The following is a 20,338-nucleotide window of genomic DNA, read 5'->3' on the forward strand; positions in this document are numbered from 1 at the left end:
TATAGGGGTGGATCCATATTCAATCCGGATCAAATTCAAATCAATTTCAGTGAGATAAAATTCAATTTCAAATTCGGACAACAAGATATACCTTGAATATGAATATCAGATTCAAAGGTTGGCCTTGACTGGGTGTGGAAGAAAGACAATTTAGATATTAATATAACTTTTTTTTGGTCATTGAAAGGAAAAATATTTCATTATAATTGTAAATTTGTCCATAATAATAAGTCATAAACAGATGCGAACGAATGCTACCAAAACCTACTTTGTCGGAGGACAAAAGTCAGCGTAAATGTTGGCCTAGACTAAAACTCATAAAAACGAAATAAAAATGCAAAACGATCAAGGAATTTCTGATTAATTTTTCCTTCATCATAACTTTGCAATAGTTTCCAAAACTTAGGAGAAATATAATGAAGATTGAGAGAGGTGAGTGAAATCAAACACCACCACCACCGCCGGCCGCCGGGGTGGTTGTCGGATTCCCCATACAAGAGCAGCCTCAAAGGCCAAAGCTGTCCTTAACCACTGTCCGAGGAATAATATTAAGGACACGTTTCTCCAAGACCCTTGTCCCAATTCCGCCCCGCATCAACGTAATCAACTCAACGGTTAACGATGCCCAGCCCCATTACACCCTCACATCTGTGTACGCACGCATAATTCCACAGCCGCACATTCAGAATATCTTTATAAATCACACTGTAAATCACAATAATTAATAAAAGAGATGTTCCCGATGTGCGGCTGAAGCTCCAAACTTTGTTGTATAATCCGCCTCCCATAATATCGGTTAAGCTACTTTATTGACTAATGACTTCCCAAATGGCCAAACATGCCTTCATTAGTTAAATATTCATTTCTATTTTTTTTTCCTGGTCACGACTTTGCTTCTTACCGAAGGCACAGTTTAGAGTCTACCGGCGGACGGAATATACTTGAAAGAAGATGACTTGCTACAACTCCCGGTGAGGTCAAAGTCATTGGGCCAAAGCATGAAAGAAAGAAAGAAAGAAAGAAAGAGAGTCCTGCAAAGGCTCCTCCTCCTATCGGACTTTTCTTCTCTCCAAAACAAATTCAGATTCAGACAAAAGACCACAGCTGCCTTTCTTATTATTTTGGGTAATTAGACTCCTTTAGACCACAGCTGCTTTACGAGACCAAAACCCAAGCCCAGAAAGAAAAAAAAAGAAAAGAAAAGAAAAACCCTCATCTTCTTCTTCCTCCCCACTCCCTAGACGAAAAGGAAAGGAAAATAAAGAAACATCCTACCCCCTACACCCTTGTCTAGACTCTAAACAAAAACAAAATATCTATCTATACACCTATCTCTTTGCTTTGTGTTGTTTTGTGCTGTACTCTTTCAAACACAACTCTCTCTCTCTCTCAAACACGATCGACTATACCCTCATCTCACTGTCACCGCAACAAAAGAGAGAAAGAGAAGTTCACCGAAAAGATTTCTAGCTTTTGTTTGTTTTTTGCTTTTTGGCTTTTTTACAGAACTGACTGTTAAAGTTTTGTTTATCTTGCTTTTTTTTGCCTTTTCGTTTATCATTTTCCGGCAATGGAATCGCCGGAAAGCGTATCCATAGAATTCGAAGCCGCCGAAAAGATAATCCTCCGTTGGGACTCGACCGCATCGGAGGAGGGCAGGGAACGAATGATATTCGATGGAGATCGGGAAGAGGCTGACCGGTACCTACGGGCTGTCGATGAGATCCAACGCTCCATGGAGTCCGTCTCCATATCTGCGGATCCTAGCAAGGCCAACGGTGCAATCCAGATCGCCATGGCCCGCCTTGAAGACGAGTTTCGTAACATATTGATAACCCACACCAATCCGCTCGAGACGGACTCTCTTGTCGACTCCTTTTCTTCAAGTATCTCCAGCTGCAGAGCCGAAAGTGCTGGCGATTTCGAAGATGAAGATTACCCGGAAGACGAAGCTCACAACAGCAGAGAAGATGAAGAACAAGTTCTGCAGCATGAGGGTCAAGAAGGCAGTAGTCGTACTTCAAGCTACCGGTCAACCAGCAGTATCCGTGAGATCGATCTCATCCCATCTGAAGCCATCTACGATCTCCGTAGCATAGCCGAGAGGATGATCTCTGCTGGCTACTTGCGCGAGTGCATACAGGTCTACGGGAGTGTTCGTAAATCGGCCGTTGATGCGAGCTTCCGCCGCCTTGGCATCGAGAAGCTCAGCATCGGCGATGTCCAGAGATTAGAGTGGGATGCCTTGGAAGCCAAGATCCGACGGTGGATACGGGCCACCAAGGTCTGCGTTCGAATCCTCTTCGCAAGCGAGAAGCGCCTATGCGAACAGATCTTCGAAGGTCTGGGACCCGGCGCCGATGATGCCTGCTTCATGGAGACCGTTAAGGGTCCGGCCATCCAGCTCTTCAACTTCGCCGAGGCCATCAGCATCAGTCGACGCTCGCCCGAGAAGCTCTTCAAGATTTTGGACCTCCATGACGCACTGTCCGACCTCCTGCCGGACGTCGACGCTGTATTCGGGTCGAAGTCGTCCGAATCCGTACGCGTGCAGGCTGCCGAGATTCTCTCACGGCTTGCGGAGGCCGTCAGAGGTATAGTCTCCGAATTCGAGAACGCTGTGCAACGGGAGCCGTCCAAAGTTCCGGTTCCTGGTGGAACAATTCACCCGCTGACGAGGTACGTGATGAACTATATCAGTCTAATCGCCGATTACAAACAGACCCTGGTGGAGCTTATCGTTTCCAAGCCGTCAACCGGCTCACGGTACTCAGGGGACCCCACAACACCCGATATGGATTTCCCAGAACTGGAGAACCGGTCGCCTCTAGCCCTCCATCTGGTTTGGATCATTGTAATCCTGGAATTCAATTTGGAGGGAAAGGCTAAGCACTACAAAGATGCCTCCCTGGCTCACATCTTCCTCATGAACAATGTTCACTACATCGTCCAGAAGGTCAAAGGGTCACCAGAGCTCCGGGAGATGATAGGAGATGATTACCTAAGGAGGCTAACCGGGAAATTCAGGCAGGCTGCGACGAACTACCAAAGATCGACATGGGTGCGTATTCTGTATTGCCTTAGGGATGAAGGCCTACATGTGAGTGGGAGCTTCTCGTCTGGGGTTTCGAAAACAGCTTTGAGGGAAAGATTCAAGACCTTTAACTCTATGTTTGAAGAGGTTCACCGGACTCAGGCAGTGTGGTTGATACCGGACATTCAGCTGAGGGAAGAGCTCAGGATATCTATATTGGAAAAGCTAATCCCTGCTTACCGCTCCTTTCTAGGCCGGTTCCGGAGCCATATTGAGAGCGGCAAACACCCTGAGATGTATATCAAGTACTCGGTCGAGGATCTAGAGACTGCCATCTTGGATTTCTTTGAAGGATACCCAGTTTCCTTGCACTTGAGGAGGAGATCTTAGTGAGGAATGAATTTTAAGTAAACTAGGATGGAGTGTTACAGGTTAGAACATAGGAAATATTCTTTAAATTTTTGAGGGAGTATCTGGGTGAATGGGATTCCGGCGAAAGGGGTTTGTTTAGGAATTTGATTGGATTCTTCCAAAGAACCCAACTCGAATTGAGTCCCAGATAATATGATGTAAAGATTGGAGGAGACCTAGCTGTCGGGAAGATGAGGTGGAGCTTCCAGAGTAGCCAGGGCCTATTCCCACATGCTCCTGCCCTGTAAGCAATTTGTTTTGATTTATTACTGCATTCTAGCTTTTGTTTCATTTGTTCATAACAAAAATTGTTTGAAGTTGGTTTTCTTCCAATATATGTAAGAAACTTTCTTTGCTAAGTTTGGTGGATTTCTGACCAAGTAGCAAGTTTCTTTTACAGCAGCTTGAGCAATAACCAAATACATATGGAATCTGGTTAAGTTTTAGACTCCAGACGTAACCTGAAAGCTTGGACAAGTGGTTCTTTTGTAGTCCAAGCATTCTGATTAACATTGGACAAGTGGTTCCAGAGTATTTGCTGCAGTTTTAAGAGTTTCATAAATATGTATAAGACTGTAAACAAAGTAGAAAAGAAAAACACCTGAAACAAGCATGAAGTCTTGGACAATTTGGCATAAAACATAGTTCAAATGAACATATCCATATTATGCATGCTGATTAACATTGATGGTTTTATCTGTCATTGCACAACTTTACCTGACATTCTGCACATTAATGCATCCAAGTACTAGACCATTTTTAACTAGTTGTGTCAAGTATCGACTGTGTATCAACATAATTATCCTCATGAAGAGAGGGGCCCAAGTACTTAAATCAAGATGTATTGACAAACATCTCCACTCTGATGCAAAAGCCTCTATCGTGGACTGGATTGATGTAGTTTCTACTGCGAGTCTACAACTTGTCATCCCTGGTTCTTGGTTTGCCAACTTGGACCTTACATTGGAGCTTCCTACCCGGGATAAGGGGATGCTCATAAAGACAGGGTTATTAGAAGAATATGTTCACCAGAACTCTTTATAAATCGGAATGCCTATTGATCTCAATCTCTGACAGCTCATTTTGATTTGGAGATTGCAATTCGCACGCAAGTATAATTTCAGATTGCCAATAAGAATTATGATTTATAACTATTGCTTTCATATTTGAATCCTAATCTTAATACATAGAAATTGAATCTATTTTTGATAGAATTTGAATCCATCAAAAACTTCTTTTTAGCTGATGCATATTGTTAGAATTTTAGCTGTATCCAGATCAGTCCGAACAGGAGATAGTCAATGGTGCATGTAATGGATGAATGTCATTATAGGAATAACTTGAATTAGTGGTTCACCGTTCACTGATTCTCCATGGTTAAAGTTGATATTTTCTAATTGATCCAAATCAGATCAATATTGTGTGCCATGTAACACAATAACAAGCTGAACTTCTGTTTTTCAGTTAACTAATTAAAAGAGTATCTATCAAGCGCAGTACCTAGCCAAAAAAATTTGCCACACCATGTATACCAACATTTGATATCAATTTTGCCCCTAGTAGACCAAACATTTTTATGAGTAACATCTTTTATCTCTTTAGTTCACATGGTTTAGATTCTGTAGGTAATTCCTGTTCAGAAAGTAAACCTTTCCATCCATATGGGTTTAAATTGACTGGTTAATAATTCATATCAATACGTATTGTGTTTCTGTGCTTGTGGTAGTTAATAAAGCATCTCTGCAGTGCAATATTTCTAAGACTTCCCTCTTATATCTCTCATATCTGTGGTGTTCAGGTACCATAATACTGCCATGTAAATCGAATAGCAAACTACTAGACAATGCAAATTCTCAAACTGTTATGTTCAGCCAAAGGATTGGATGCAGAACTCATGAAGTAGAAAACAGGACAAAAATACACAAAATTGGTAGCCAGAGCTGTTTTGACCTTTGATACAAGATGCTAATGTTATCTAGAAATTCAAAATATATGCAAATATTGACTGTGATTCACCAAGTAGATCTTCTACAACAAGAATTGTTTTCTTTGTTCTGATTCCGAAAAAACTGGGTATCACAGTTGGTTTTAAAAGAAAAATATTACTCTCTTAAAGCAAAAGCACTGAAGACGTTCTTTGTTGATTAGTATTTTTCCTGTTTTTTCGCACCTTTTCAAAACTTAAGCTGGAAAGATGATCTTGAATTTCTGGTTTGAAAACATGTTTTTATTTGACAGATTGGAAAGAATACAATATTCTGAATTCTAATGAAATTGGCATTAACTCATCCTTTTTTTTTACTTTTTTTGAAATATTAGTTGTTTGTGATCAAGCTTTAAAGCAACACTTGTAAGTTGTAACAGAATTTATACGAAATTGTAGTATGTGTGACAGAAATTATCCCAATCCTGGATTTCCTCATCACAGAATTGGTCCTCACAGCCTTTGCAGCCGTCCATTGGGAACATCTACTCATGAATAAAAACATGCATGTACAGATGTTTCTGATGTGTGGCTCAAGGGATGTGGGGTGGTGAGGACCAATTCTATGAAGAGGAATTCCAATCTCCAATTAATTATCTAAGCATTGTATTTATAAGTTTTGGAGGGAAGATTTAAAATGCATAAATCTCTCTCTCAATTTTTAAAGTGCTTTTGCTTTTAATGTAATTTGCCTTAAGAACTTTTCTAACCTCTGGAAGCATGTGAAAATGCTTTTTTACATTATTTAGGAAAGGATGTGCTGTTTATTAATAAGGTTACTTTATATTCATGTGACTAGGGAGCCATTGGAAAAGGATACATTCTTCTTACTTGCATGTTTGTGGGGTTAAACAGTTTTTTTACGTGTGCACAGTCTTAGGTTGGGTCGTAAGCATGGGCTTTGATGCATGCACCGCATTGTGTCCTTTTTAAACAATTTTATTTAAATGTTTTAAACCCCGGACAACCCCTGTTGTACACAGTTCTCATTGCTTTTGATCCAACGTTGTTTTCCCATTACCATTTTCTAAAACGACTCCCATCAGACTAAAGGGTATTTTTGATGCGAAAAATTCATTTTGGGATGATTTTTGGAAGCTCCAAATAAAGTTTTTTATGTCCTTTGCGTTTTAATCTTACGTAGAAAAACACAGAAAAATGCATGGAAAGACATGTATCTGCTAAACATGCTTTGGGCTGTTCAGATCTTCATGCACCTAACTCAACCCATTTTGCACTTCTATTGTATGTTTGGAACTTCCATTTTATAGTTTCACAGTATTTTACAACTTGGTAGTGGTGTTTTTGTGTAAGATGCCAATCAACTGGTTGATAAAGTCTCTTGCTGATCGTAGTGGAGATTTGAGATCGAATCCTGCCTACACTTGAGTTGGGGGACGGACTATCCGTTGTATAACCATTCAATAAATATCTAAAAGTGCTGTTTCACATTTTGTAGTACAAGTACAGTAGTGGTTCGGAGTTAGGACAACAACAAAATGATAAAAATCCATCTGCCCCTTCTTTCTATATTCACAACACCATGCCAGCCTTATGGAGTGGATGGCATGATTTTTTTTATAGAAAGAAAAAAAAAAAAAAAAAGGTATAGTATGATTGTATTAAAAGATAGCATGCTTTCGCTCTTGAAGACATGTTTTTATTGGTTTTAGAAATAGAACCATTTTGCTTAATCAAAATTGATATATTTTCATACAATATATGTTCAATAATGTATCTATAGAAAATAAACCTTCATCCAAGAGATGCTCAACAATAAACTTGTTAAACACTTGAAATGAGAACTGAATACTCTAATGTCTCCTGAAAGTACTAAGAGAGAAGGGATAAGAAGCATTAATAGCAATCCAACAGACCCATAGTAATCTGAATCACAATTTTTGTTCCATGAAGTGGTAGAATCATGATCATGTTCGAGGTGAAGTATAGAATGATGGATGCAACGTTAATTGAGAATGATAGCCCGATCCCTAGCTGGTTATCTTATCCCATTATGCTTCATTCTTTCTCTACCTTTTCATTTAAATCAAACATAGCCTTAAAGTTTTTAAAATCCCCAAACATAGCCTTTGTTTTCTGTTTAAAACAAATTAATCAACAGTTATAAAATCAAAACCCTTTTATCTTTATGTTTTTTATAAACTTTGAGATTAATAATACTTTATTAGATTTCTAGCTGGCTTAAGGAATTGGAATTGGTCTTTTGCTTTTACTCGGGTGGAATTCACATTTACCTACGGGCCGGCCTGATTCAAGTTGGGCTTGGATAGGACTTCAAGCCTGCGGCTCAGGTCTGGCCTTTTATTCTCTCTCTCTTATTATGAGAATGATGGTTTGGACTTTCTCATAAAAGCCTGGTCCGAGCCCGATTTGATAATGTATTATATAATAAAAATATATTTTATATAATAAGAAAGTATATATATATATATAATATTTTTTCTTTATTTTTCTTATCTTTTTTTAACTAATAATGAGATCTTTCATTGTTTTTTTAGGTTTTGAGGTTTTTTAATATAAATAGATTAGTTTTTAATTGAACTAAAAAGAAAAAATATATTTCTTTTTTCAAATTTCTGATTAGGTTCGAGTTCAGACCCGGGCTTTGGACTTTATATGAGGGCTAAACTTGAGCTTGGGCCTGAACATATTCTATTAATGTAGAAACAAATCCCGATCCGACCCGTGAATAAATCCACTTTAACATGGTTTTGTTGATGAGTCATCCACTCGAAGACGCTCTACTATTGGATAGCAACAAAGCAGCTATCTTTTTCTCTTTTTTTTTTTTTTCCCACTGTAATTCAACATGTTATCTGAGAGCTCTTGATCAACGAGACAAAAGTATTTTTTTGGCAAGAAGCAATGGGGGTGCAACAATGGAGATATTTTTTTGCGTCAGTTATGTTTAAAAAAAAAATAGACGAATAAAATAAAATAAATTTTAGATAAATAATCCCAGTAGAGACGTTGATTCGAATCCCACTATTACCACTTTCGTTGGAAAGTAAGTGTATTTGTCATCTAACTTAATGATTAAGGGTATTTGTCAAATGAAGGCTTATGGGGTTATTGTACACTATAGTATAAATGAAGTCTTTGTGAATTACCCAATTTTCATATTCAGAAATATCAAATAGTTGATTATGTCCTTTGAGAAGCTATCAAGATTTTAGTAATGGATATGCAATGAAGCTCTAGGGGGGTTAGATGAGGAGAACCTTTATCTCTCTCTCCCTTCATTTTTGTGTTGTGCAATAAAATTCTTATAAGATAGACGGAATGATACATCGGAAATAGGGAAAAAATATATGGGTATAAAACCGGCAAAATAATTCCTAAAATATTACAGTTTTCCAATTTACATATGATTGTGTATTTGTCTAATGTTCTCTAAGGCATCCATTAACGCAAACTTAAATGAGATATTGGAGAAATGTCCTACTCCCGAATTTTCCACTTACATGGATTATCTCGAAGAAATAAAAAACAAACTAGATAGTGGAGAAGTAAAACCCTTTTGATCAGTGGGAGAATCACAATGTTAAAATAAGCTATTGGTAGTATGGTACAATATCAATATATATTGCCAAAAATATATGGAGAAATGAATTTTGAAAATACAAGCATTTTTCACATAGAAAATAGAAAAAGGTCTGCATAGGAATGGTAATGGGGTGGGTTTGAGGCAAGGATCATATTCCCCATCCCCAACTTCAACTATAAAATTAATGCCTGTCCCTGTCCTCGATTTCCGTTGGGAATAAAATTTATCCTCCACCCCTAATCCCCGATGGGGATGGGTTCCCTGTAGGGACCCAAATCCCCAAAATATTTTAGATAGTAGTATTTATTTGAAAAATAAATTTACTTAAAATAATATAAATTTTAAATTATAAAAAAATTAAATATGTTTTGATGAATATAATAATATAAATTATATACATACATATATACATACACACATACATACATACATACATACATACATACATAATCGGGGTCAGGGCAGGGCGGGGACCTCAATCCCCATCCCCAACCCCAGCCCCAACCGGGGATTCCTATTAATCCCCGTCCCCGCCCTGCCAAAACAATCCCCATCTCCGGCCCCATCAGGTCGAGGAAGTCGGATCCCCATTGGGGATGGGGAAAATTGCCATCCCTAGGTCTGTAATTCGCATGCTAAAAATAAAATGGTAGCGTAGGAATTAGGAAAATGGATATGATAAACAAGGTAAATTTAGTGAAATTGAGATGAATAATCTTAAAAGAATAAAATAATTTATGGGTTCAAGAAATAAAAAGTAAGTACATAAAAATTGGTTAATGAGATTTTGATTTTCATTAAATAAGAATCCTATATATATATATATAGATATATATTTAATTTTTTCAGATTTATGTGGAGACCAAGAAAAGTTTGTTTTCCTGTCTAGGTGGATAAATAACTTTCTCCCACACTGAAGGAAAATTACTAACACTTGAATGTAACAAAAATACCCTTTTTAATAATAGATTTTTATGATTAAAATGATCATTACCTTATTTATATAGAAAATAAAAAAACATAAATAAATGCACCTATCCCGATAAATATTTCCTTAAAAGATAAATAACTTACTGAGAGACGTAAGTGCCAAATGGCTATTCAGGTCTCCCGTAACATGAGAAGAATTTTCCGAGACGAGCGCAGCCCTCTTTTGTTTTTTGGTAAACAGATGAGAACAGCCCTCGTGGTTCAGTGATTAGTGATTACCAACCAACCTCTCTATGCACTTCCAACATTATAATTAAAAAAAGACTCGGAGAAATTACCATCAATGTGAAGGAGGGGATGATGGAGGAATGCAAGCGAGGACGCTAATAATCCAACTAAGGAATACTCGGTGTCTCCAAAGGGGTTCGTTTTTGGGACTTTGATTATATTATTTTCGCCTGACCTTGTGTAGAATTTTAAGAAAATCTGACGTGTTTATATTTAATTGGATAGTCACAGGGAAGTGCTGCGGCCGTCGCATAGCAGATGTGCTCCCAAGTAAACGAGTCCGACTCGTCGAGTCGTGATCCGCTGCTACCTTCGTGCCATTAAGTAGTAACCCCACAGGCCACAGCCACAAGAGACAACAGCCGATGTACGTCTGGTCTGGTGGGTGGTAGTAGCCAGCCAGGTTCTACTCTCAATTGCTCATTATCTCGGCTCCTACGCGGGAAAAAAAAGTGAAAAAAGGAAAATGAAAGGAAATTGGCGGGAAACATTTCCCGGGATCAATAAAGGTCGTTGCCTATCGTCGCGGTTCGGTTTACTATAGACTTTCGCTCTTCTCTTTTCTTGTTATTGTTTTGCAAAGATGTATGCGAGCCAGTTCGACGGGAATGCTGCTTTCTCCGGCGGTGGATTCATGCCTTCTCAGGCAACTCAAACCACTGATACTGGTTTTTCCCCGGCGAAAGTATGACGCTCTTGTTCGCTTCCCCCTCTCTTTTTCTGTTAGGGCTTCGATTTTTTTTTTTTTTTTTTTTTTATAGGGTTTACGGGTTTTTTTTTTTTTTGCAGAATCGTGACGCCCAGGGTTTGCTTCCATTAACAGTGAAACAGATAAGTGAAGCTTTTCATTCAAGTGATGAGAAATCCAATTTTGTCGTCGACGGCGTCGACGTTAACAATGTATGGTTTCTTAAATTTCTAATCTACCCCTCCTCCCTTTTTCTTTTATTTTCCAAACTTTTAATTGCGTCTTATTTCGATCTCGTATAGGTTTCTCTTGTCGGGATGTTGTTCAATAAAGCTGAAAGGGTTACTGATGTTGGTTTCGTTCTCGACGATGGAACGGGACGAATCGATTGTCACAGATGGTGGTTTACTTGTCTCTGTATTTAAAAATTTTCCCTATGGTTTTAAGCACTTAGAGTGGTACTGAATTTTCGATTTTTTTTGTCCGTTTTTAGGGTGAATGAAACAATAGATACAAAGGAGATGGAGGGAATACAGTAAGTTCATAATATTTCCTTTTTTTTTTTCTCTCATCCCCTTCTATATGGTATTATAGCTGTTTGATTGATTGCAATTTTATATGTTCTGGAATTTTGGAAATCGCTTGTTTTGTGCACGAGGATTCTTACTGTCTGCAATCTCTTAACTAGGGATGGGATGTATGTTGAAATTCACGGGCACTTGAAAGGCTTTCAGGGAAAAAGGCAATTGGTTGCCTTCTCTGTAAGGTAAGGGTTTCGATTTCAGGATATTTGTTTCTTTAGTTTAGAGTTTCACTTGGTATTTAGTCAGAGTCCTTATGATGGATCTCAGTTTGCATAGTTTATTGGTTTTTTTTTACGTGTTTCTGGGTAAAAGTATTTTGCCAAAGACATTGCATCTTCAAATTAAGTTTGTTGTGGCTGCATCTGGTTGAACAAACCCCAGTCGGGTGAAATATAGGCTACCAAAGTCCTCAAACCTTGTTTATGCAACTGATTGACTGGTCGAGACGGTTCTTCACACTGGACTCCCAAGTTCCAGTGGGGTGTGAAGTCCATTGGGTTATGAACAAAGGGGTATAACAAGTTTCATTCATGTCAGGTGTCAGCATGCATTGAACTACTTATGATATTTCATTATATTTCCTGGTCGTTCTCTCTTAATAATAGGCTCGTGAAAATAACCGTGATGTTGAGGTTAATGAGGTGAAGGTTAAGGGTGTTCTGATGTTAAATTATTATTGCGGAGACATGAAGGATTGGAATGCTCCACACAACAGGTCCCAGTGAGGAGTATGGCCTAGGATAAAAGTCACATTATTCTGTCTTTCTGGTTGTGAAGAAAAGTACTAAAAATTATATACTGAATGGGTAGGGTTATTTGATCAGGTCAGTCCTTTCATGCTTAGGAAATCCTTGAAAGGGAGGCTGTGCCCCAACTCCCTTGCACATGCACATGTGGGGTTATAGTGGTAGGGTATGGAGTCTTTCCTTGTCTTCTCAATCTTTTGAACTCCATGGGTTAATCGAATGTCTATTTCAGCCCCATAAGCAGGAAATCAACATGTAAACACTTCTTCCCATAAAATTTATATTGTTAGGAAAGAGTAGATTGTGAAGTATGCCATTTGGTCAAGAATGGTATGCAACAGATACATAATGTGGTATGTAGAAAAACAGGAATTTCCTATATTGGCCACAATTTTACAAATGGAAGTGGGGCATAGGAGCTTCCTGGTGCACATGATTACCAGACTTATATGCATGTAATTATGAATGATTAAGCATGCTAATGGTCCATACTTTTGCATGCAAATTGCTGATATTGCAACTATATTGCAATTTGTTAAAACCTTGAACTTTCCTGGTGCACATGATTACCAGACTTATATGCATGTAATTATGAATGATTAAGCATGCTAATGGTCCATACTTTTGCATGCAAATTGCTGATATTGCAACTATATTGCAATTTGTTAAAACCTTGAACTTTCCTGTTCATTCCAGGCCTGTTACTGATTTCAATCAAATTACTCATCACTTCATTCAGTGTATTTATGTGCACACGTACAACACCAAGTTACAGGTACTGTCTCCAGAATTGGTGTTTGTTTGTGCTCTACATTGATATAATAAACATTTGCACATGCTACCATACTCAGACACCCATATGCATTTTTCTAGGAATTTTATTGATACATTTGTTGTGTTTACATTAATAGAAAATGCAGGGTGGTACTTCTCAAATGGTAAATCCAGTATTGAACACTCCATTGCAGAATGGATCAAAGGGATATCAAGCTGCTGCAATTCCAAATCAAGTAAGAGAACAAAGTGTGTAAGTTCATTCCATTTTCTGATTGATAGGTGCATTTGCCATAACATGTTTTTCTCTATTTTCTTGTTTTCTGGTCAGTTTAGCAGTGATGAACTCAAAGGAATTGATCAAATGGTCCTAGACTATTTGCAGCTACCTTCTAACCTGTGAGTTACAAATAAATTTACATGCCTGTTTCATCTTTCTTATTGATTCCAGCAGTATCATCTAGAGCTCTACCCTTTTTGTGCACCTACTGGCAGTACTGGATGCAAATCACTATCGACTGATTGGTTATGCTCTGTTTTAATGACAACTTTTCTCCCATGCTTCTAGTGCACAGGAAAAGGGCGTACATAGAGATGAAATTGCACGGCAATTAAAAATTCCACTGGACAAGATCATGTACTCTCTCTCTCTCTCTCTCTCTTTCTCTCGAATATACAGTCACACATACATTTGAGGGAAGGTTTAATCATGTGCTTTTATTTGGATCAGGGAATCGATTAGATCTCTTGAAGAAGAAGGCTTGATTTACTCGACAATTGATGAATGCCACTACAAATCAACTGGCAATGGTTAACGAAGTAACATCTTCCCAAGTATCTTCTTTTATGTAAAATGCTGTCCTTGGAAAGGAGATGGGAAGCCCTTATTAGGGTCTTTAAGTTTTCAGGTTGCAAATTTTGTTATTATGCTGTTTTGATATTTTTATTAGGGACGTGTGTCAATATTGCAGTCCGAGATAGATGAAAGAAGGATGGGAACAGTGTCAGTGTTGGCAGAATATTTCATCACAAGTTGAGAATGGAGCTTTTATAACATTGGTCCTTAACTCAGAAATCTCATTTTCTACTTTTGTGTTATCCACTCCACTCCACTGCTATGGGTAGGCCACCCGCCACCCGCCACCCGCCATTACCATGACCATGAATTTCAACCATGACCCGATACCATTCGCATTTTCAAAATTGTGGACCAAAGTGACATTCCCTTAAAAAAACAATAATGCAAGCAAAATGTACGGAGCTGACATGGTGTATTACTAGCATAAATAGGTAATAAAGCTTGTAAAAGTTGCGACATATAGGTCTTGTGCGTGAAATGCTAACTGCTAAGTGGATCAATATCCATTAGTTGTGGTCGGGAGTTAAGATGGGATCTGAGTTCTGAAAAGTAACAGCCTTCCGTTGCCTTTTGAACAGAAAATGTTAAAAAGAAGATATGGTCGAAGAAATCGTATTGTAGAACTGAATTTGATTGCTAAGTAAGAACCATACCATATAATAATTGCGGTGTTACAAATATTAATAAGGACGAACAAGAAAAAATAATGAAATAAAGTGGAAGAAAACGAGGTGTAGATGGGAAAAAAGATAGAACTCCATATGATCGGTCCTCTTCAATTGGGGAATCTCCTCTTCTGCAAATACAACATTGACCACAGGATCAGGTGGCACCCAAATGTGACGTGACCCCAAATATCCTAATGCTTAGTAAACATGTGGCTCCAATTAAATGATGAGGTGAAGTGGGTCACTTCTACTCTGTTTTATCTTCTTCTGGATCTCCATTCAATGCTCCACCGTTGCTATGCACAGGCACAGCTATGGTTTCCGTTAAGCTCCGGACATCCTTTGGAACAGGGGATGAGTTAATGAGGGTCAGGGTGTCCTCGTCAACCTCCTCATTTGTATCCTCAGAGTATGCATATCTGCCATGCAAATCCACAAATAGGTATAAAGCTGTGGAAAATAGCGCTACTACAGAAGAAACGAATCGCTATTTGTCTGACTGGACGACTGCTTGTATTAAGAGAATGATTGGCAGCATTTTTTACCAGACAGTGAATCTTCCCTTCGGCAGGTTTGTTCTCATTCCATTTAAATGATTTAACAAAAGCACTAGTTACAGTTAAAAAGATAATAGGCATCATTGTTCCTGGAAATTTTGTCTACTTGCTACCACCAAGAGGAAATGCACAAATAATGGACCCCTTTTTATTGATCTGTTCGCATATGTGCGACATATCCCTCAAACGAATAATCTTCAAGCATCTTTTAAACATACCAATAAACGAAATAACATTTTAAAAGAGAAGATCAGACAGCAGAAGAGCAAGAAAAGAAATGATTAAAAATGGGGTTATGGATTTTACCTTGTAGAGTTATGAGATGGTGCCCAAAGTGCACAAATGACACAGAGAAGAGAGAAAGAAAGGACCTGCCAGAAGGCAGGAATGATCCATGCTTTCTGCCACCGTTCATTGTACACATCACTTGACTTGAAGTACAGCTGCAAAGAATAAACAAAGATTATTTAGTATTAGTGCCAGATCTTTGGAGTCATCATTGTTGTCATCCAAGCTTTGTCCCAACTATACGGAGTCGGTTACATGAATCCTGTCTCACCATTCCATTCTGTTTACATTCAAAGACTCAACCATAAACAAGGCAAGGCACCTAAACCATGGTTTTTAAAACCAAACCGGTAAGGGGTCCGGTTACCGGTTCAAACGGTCTGACCGTTCGACCTGAATGGCCGGCCCGTTCTGACAAAAAAAATTTGAAAAACAGTCAAAACCATTTGATGGTTTGAACGGTTAACCGGCTGGTTAAGCAGTTCTCTGACCAAAATCAACGGTTTTGGGGGAAAAAGCGGGTTTGGGGAAAAACAGAACCAGTCAGGTGACCGGTTCCCGGTTTTTCCAAGTCCGACCGTCCGGTCCGATCTGGTTTTGAAAACCATGATCTAAACACATGAATAATCCTCTTATGTGTGGAACCTGAAGTAATGACCTCTGATTTTTCTTAAAGAAAAATATAATAAAAAGTAAAAACAAAAATAGAAGTCAGACAAGATAATAAAATTCATTCAGCTATACCAGAGAAAATGATCTTTAGACCAAAAAAAAGCCTCAGTCAACATTTACCTTTTAGGTTATTGACTTTCTGAAACGGAATTTATATCAAAATGTAACTAATACTATAAATTTAAATTCCAAAAAAGTCACAGGTTCACAGTTGTTACGTGGACACAGCTTGGGCAAGGCATCTGACATGGAATGTGCACCATCGTCCAATATGGACATGGCACCCATTTTCAAGTGTTCATGCAACATAGGTTAACGGCCATGCTACAGAGAACACATCTGTTTCAATGATCAGAGACACGTTAACAAATAGAGAGGAACTTTTATTGAGAAATAAGATTTATTCTTAAATTGAAAAAGTAATAAAATGATATATTAAATCTCAGTATTGTGATGAGAACTACATCTTTTATTAGTGTATAAGGTCCAAGTCTTTAAGACACCTCAACGTGGAGTCTCAAGAAGTAATTAATAATTAAGATTCCAACCTAAACATAAATCAACAAATAGTCAAATGATCAAAGAATAACACGCGTCAACATCTGTGATTACAAGAGCCCAAAATTGACATTCCATGATTTTTCTTTTTCTTTTTTGCCCAATACCATCTGGATGCTTATGGTATGGCCTATAATTTAGCTAAAGAGGGGAGAGAGAGAGAGAGAGAGAGAGAGAGGTAATCATTTCTCATTGTTTATGGTGTAATCGTTTCCAAGTTAAGAGAAAATGTAAAAACAAGGGAATGAGGAATAATATATAGAAATAAGCCACTTTTTTGTGCAGCATTTTTTCTGGGGAGGCATAGTCTACAGTGGAATGAACCAAATGCATATTACCTCATAGCAGATCCAACCAACTGATACAATAACAGATACTGCCAATGCATTTGTGAACTTCCTGTAAATATCTAATTTGGCCATCATCCGCCTTGCCTGTTACCAACCACAAGCAGAAAAATACCACATTTTAAAGTAAGGTCACTGCATATTTTTTCCCTGCTAGCAAATGAAATAGCATAAAGAGCAGTACCAATGCAACTATAGCATGAAATACTTTTCCTCCATATCATCGAAGAGGAAAAGAAAGAAGAAAAACCAATCCAGACTGTTCAACCAATAGGTCATACCAAGAAGATTTTAATTCTATTATTATTGATAAAATAAAAGATGATTCTAGTTCTCTATAGTCCAGGAATTAGCTCAACAGTGATCTAATCACATAACAAATGAGCTTAAAAAAGTATTGATTGCTGAATCCTAAAAGGAAGTTCACTAGATGTCAGGCAATTAATGGCAAATGGGGGAATACGAAGTTAAATAATCTACTACATCAAAATCACTTTTATAATTATAACATTCAACTATAAATTTATGTTATGAAGCGTTTCAAGATCAATAAGAATACCCAACATGTAATGCCCTTATTTTTAAGAAGAACAAGTACCTGGAGCTTATTTAGAGTCGTGGAGAGAGAAGTAAATATCCAAAGAATGAAAAAGGCATCCAAGATGGCCACGGGAAGAACTAGAAATAGTCTAGCTTTCCCTGAGAGATCGTTAATGACACCAACATTCTCTACCAGCTCAAGCACTTCAGATGCCAGGAAAAATGTCCCTCCAAGCAAAATCACCTTAGATGTAAGACCACCTAGGGTTGGCCTCATGACACCATAGCCCATGGAAACCATCAGGATAATAACACGAGCAACTGTGTGTTTAACAGTACCAAAAGTGACTGCCCAAATAGTAATCCAAGTTGGTCTGACTCCTATTTTATTGAATTCAGCATACTCGAAGTACCATAGTGCCATCTCAAACATACCTAGTGCAATCACTAGAGTTATGCAGTTCTGCAGTTGGAGAACCTCTTTCCAGAATCTAGCGTACTGAGAGAACCAGAAGATACCAAGTATCACATAAGCAAGGGACATGAACCCATAGAAGTTCATAAGTGGGGCCATCCTCCCAGGTAGATATCCAGTAGGGTTTTTCCATACAGTCTTCCCTTCTATAACCAATTCCTTAAGGTTTGGGTCACAATGAATAAAGTACAAGTTATACATTCCAGTTTCCGTTATCTGTATAGACTTTGGTTGTAATGTTGTAACAGGATAATCTCCATTGAAAGAGATATCAAACACTTGGGGCCAATTAGGATGTTGTGATGATGGGCGGTGTATGACTCCTCCTCCTTTACACACACCCAGTTTTGCAAGATCTGAGGTGCAGCAAATAGCTCTTTGACCTCCATAGGCTGAACCACCAATCATTTCTCGGTCTTCTATCTCGAAAACAATGGCATGTACCACACTAGAGCTGGATGTTGCAGATTCTTTTGGCCTCCTGAATGTAATCTCCTCAAAACTGGTTTCATATAGGCAAACACAGGAAAAATAACATGTCAGAATAAAAAACAGCAACTACAAGAATAGATTATTCCTTACCTTTTTTTTTTTTTGGGGGGGGGGGGGGGATGGGGGGAGGGAATGGGCCAAGAAAATAAATTGCATGATATAAAATTTGCAACTTTATTCACTGTATTTACGTTTAAATTGATGGAATACGTTCAATAGCCCTAATGATTTATTATGTGGAAAACTAAGTGGTATTCATAAACCATACCCTACCAGGCAGTCTTTCACCAACCCAACCCACGCTCTTCCACTAGCAATTTAGGGGAGGGGCTGAAGCAGTGAAGCCCTTTTCTTGTTCTTTTTTTTTTTTTTTCCTTTGGTTCTTTTCGGTTGTTAAGTTGATTTTGTTTTGATAAGAAGAGGGAGTTCAATCTGTGTGCTTTGGAGATGATGGTGACTCATCACTAAAGCTTATATCTTCTTCTTTCTTTTCATTGAATTTTCCTTTTACTATCGAAAAAAATTTGGCATTTTGACCATGTGATCATGCTCTGAGAGATATCCCGGTAGAATTCATTCTCTTTCTTATTTAGTTTCATTAACAGAGAAATGAAACCCAGAGAATAATTTGATAACTTCGAAGACCAAGTACGCCTGCCAAGTTGCATGTTATCTTGTTTGCATCAAAATACGATAACATGGAGGTCCCCCATATTTTTTTAACTACTTTAAATAATCTCAAAATCCTAATATTTCAAATGATAAAATTGCATAATTCCAACCTCTCACTATCGGTGAAATTGCTACCTTCATTCACCTAACGAAAATCCTCCACAATTTACCTAGTAATGCAACTCAAGACAATGACAGACCAATCAAGGCGATTTCTGAAAATGACTGAAAAGAAGCAAGAGGAGCATCCCTCTCAGCTGCTTCATGGGAATAGATCCAGCACCTTCAGCCCCACATTGTATTGGATCTCACAGTGGGAGAAGAAACAACAAGAAACAGAGCAACCAAAATCCCCCAATTCTCCATTAACAGACACCATAAAGCAAAATATTTTCGCACAAAACACCAAATTAAAAAAGAAAACAAATAAAAAATTGGATATCGAATTTACCGAATATAGGAATCCCCATTTCCATTGGTTGAACTCGCGTTCTTATTCGGAAGCGAGGAATAAAGCCCCTCGCTGCCTCCATGGAAAACAAAAGCGTTTCCTTTGGCGATGAATTTCTCTCCAGCATATTCGTGGACAGAAGCTTTAATGCTTAGAAAGCGGAGAAAAAGAAAAGATAGAGCTGAGAAAAACTTCACCAACGTCATTGTGGTAGAGATGAATCTCCACAGACAGCCAAACACGGCTTGAGAATCTGAGCTCTGGATCTACTCAGCCTACCGACGCAGAGAAGAGTTCGAAGTTCGAGGGAGAGTGGCAAGACAACACTGGCAGAGTGCAGTTTCTTTCTAGTGGAGATCTCAAAGTTTAGCTAACAAACGAGTGCGGTTAAGTTAACCCGAGTTCAAGTACGTTACGACGTTACGTGTATTACCGTAAGATAAGACTAACGTACGTCGCACCGCACGTTATCCATACCCTTCTGGCTTCTTCAAGGTTGGGATGAACCGGTCATCCGGATCGATCATCCAATCTGGAACCGGCTCAAACTGGCGGCAATCTGATCAATGATCCAAGAAGATCCACGTGGTTATATGGTTTTTCGGTGCATGTGATGCGGCTTTCGGTAGCGTAGGGATCTATTACCATTTACCAACCAACCAAACGCTCCCAACACTGAAGCACACGCTAATGCAACCGTAAATTGAGAACATCTCCTAATTAGGACATATTGGGAGCGTTTGATTGGTAGC

At 38.4% G+C, this 20,338-nt stretch overlaps 2 protein-coding genes and 1 pseudogene across 4 annotated transcripts; 2 read left to right on the top strand and 1 right to left on the bottom strand.

Moving 5' to 3' along the window:
* Positions 1-943: 943 nt before the first annotated feature.
* LOC148842121 (exocyst complex component EXO70A1 pseudogene) lies at positions 944-5,464 on the top strand (annotated as a pseudogene). The gene is made up of 2 exons (XR_016103631.1): positions 944-3,689; positions 5,244-5,464. The product of XR_016103631.1 is annotated as an exocyst complex component EXO70A1 pseudogene (transcript).
* Positions 5,465-10,266: 4,802 nt separating this feature from the next.
* Positions 10,267-14,082, top strand: LOC148842122 (replication protein A 32 kDa subunit A-like). Of its 2 annotated transcripts, XM_088957347.1 has the most exons (11): positions 10,267-10,350; positions 10,441-10,900; positions 11,005-11,115; positions 11,206-11,303; positions 11,397-11,438; positions 11,592-11,669; positions 12,930-13,008; positions 13,145-13,243; positions 13,339-13,406; positions 13,576-13,644; positions 13,738-14,082. In XM_088957347.1, exons 2-11 carry the CDS (start codon positions 10,799-10,801, stop codon positions 13,820-13,822), a joined length of 831 nt encoding a protein of 276 aa, XP_088813473.1. In that variant the 5' UTR covers positions 10,267-10,350; positions 10,441-10,798; the 3' UTR covers positions 13,823-14,082. The 2 variants fall into 2 exon arrangements, with proteins under 2 accessions (XP_088813473.1, XP_088813474.1); XM_088957348.1 differs by lacking the exon at positions 10,267-10,350 and having other exon boundaries at positions 10,642-10,900; positions 13,154-13,243.
* A 399-nt stretch (positions 14,083-14,481) lies between these two features.
* On the bottom strand, positions 14,482-19,985 carry LOC148842123 (uncharacterized). The gene is made up of 5 exons (XM_088957346.1): positions 19,587-19,985; positions 17,555-18,473; positions 16,948-17,043; positions 15,398-15,534; positions 14,482-14,953 (listed from the first exon to the last, which is right to left on the bottom strand). The coding sequence occupies exons 1-5, from the start codon at positions 19,790-19,792 to the stop codon at positions 14,782-14,784; spliced, it is 1,530 nt and encodes a 509-aa protein (XP_088813472.1). The 5' UTR covers positions 19,793-19,985; the 3' UTR covers positions 14,482-14,781.
* Positions 19,986-20,338: the final 353 nt, after the last annotated feature.

This window comes from Nelumbo lutea, chromosome 8, assembly GCF_056320005.1.
Source record: "Nelumbo lutea isolate HS-2025 chromosome 8, American lotus-T2T, whole genome shotgun sequence".
Lineage (NCBI taxonomy): Eukaryota > Viridiplantae > Streptophyta > Magnoliopsida > Proteales > Nelumbonaceae > Nelumbo > Nelumbo lutea.

What these genes read in the sequence shown, in the direction of transcription:
- LOC148842122 (XM_088957347.1), top strand. Translation starts at nt 10,799, where the DNA reads ATGTATGCGAGCCAGTTCGACGGGAATGCTGCTTTCTCCGGCGGTGGA. An exon ending in ACGGCGTCGACGTTAACAAT is followed by an intron (nt 11,116 to 11,205) that starts GTATGGTTTCTT and finishes GATCTCGTATAG; the next exon opens with GTTTCTCTTGTCGGGATGTT. An exon ending in TTGGTTGCCTTCTCTGTAAG is followed by an intron (nt 11,670 to 12,929) that starts GTAAGGGTTTCG and finishes TGTTCATTCCAG; the next exon opens with GCCTGTTACTGATTTCAATC.
- LOC148842123 (XM_088957346.1), bottom strand. Translation starts at nt 19,792, where the DNA reads ATGACGTTGGTGAAGTTTTTCTCAGCTCTATCTTTTCTTTTTCTCCGC. An exon ending in TTGGTTGGATCTGCTATGAG is followed by an intron (nt 15,535 to 16,947) that starts GTAATATGCATT and finishes TATTCTTTGCAG; the next exon opens with CTGTACTTCAAGTCAAGTGA. An exon ending in CCATCTCATAACTCTACAAG is followed by an intron (nt 14,954 to 15,397) that starts GTAAAATCCATA and finishes TTTGCATGGCAG; the next exon opens with ATATGCATACTCTGAGGATA.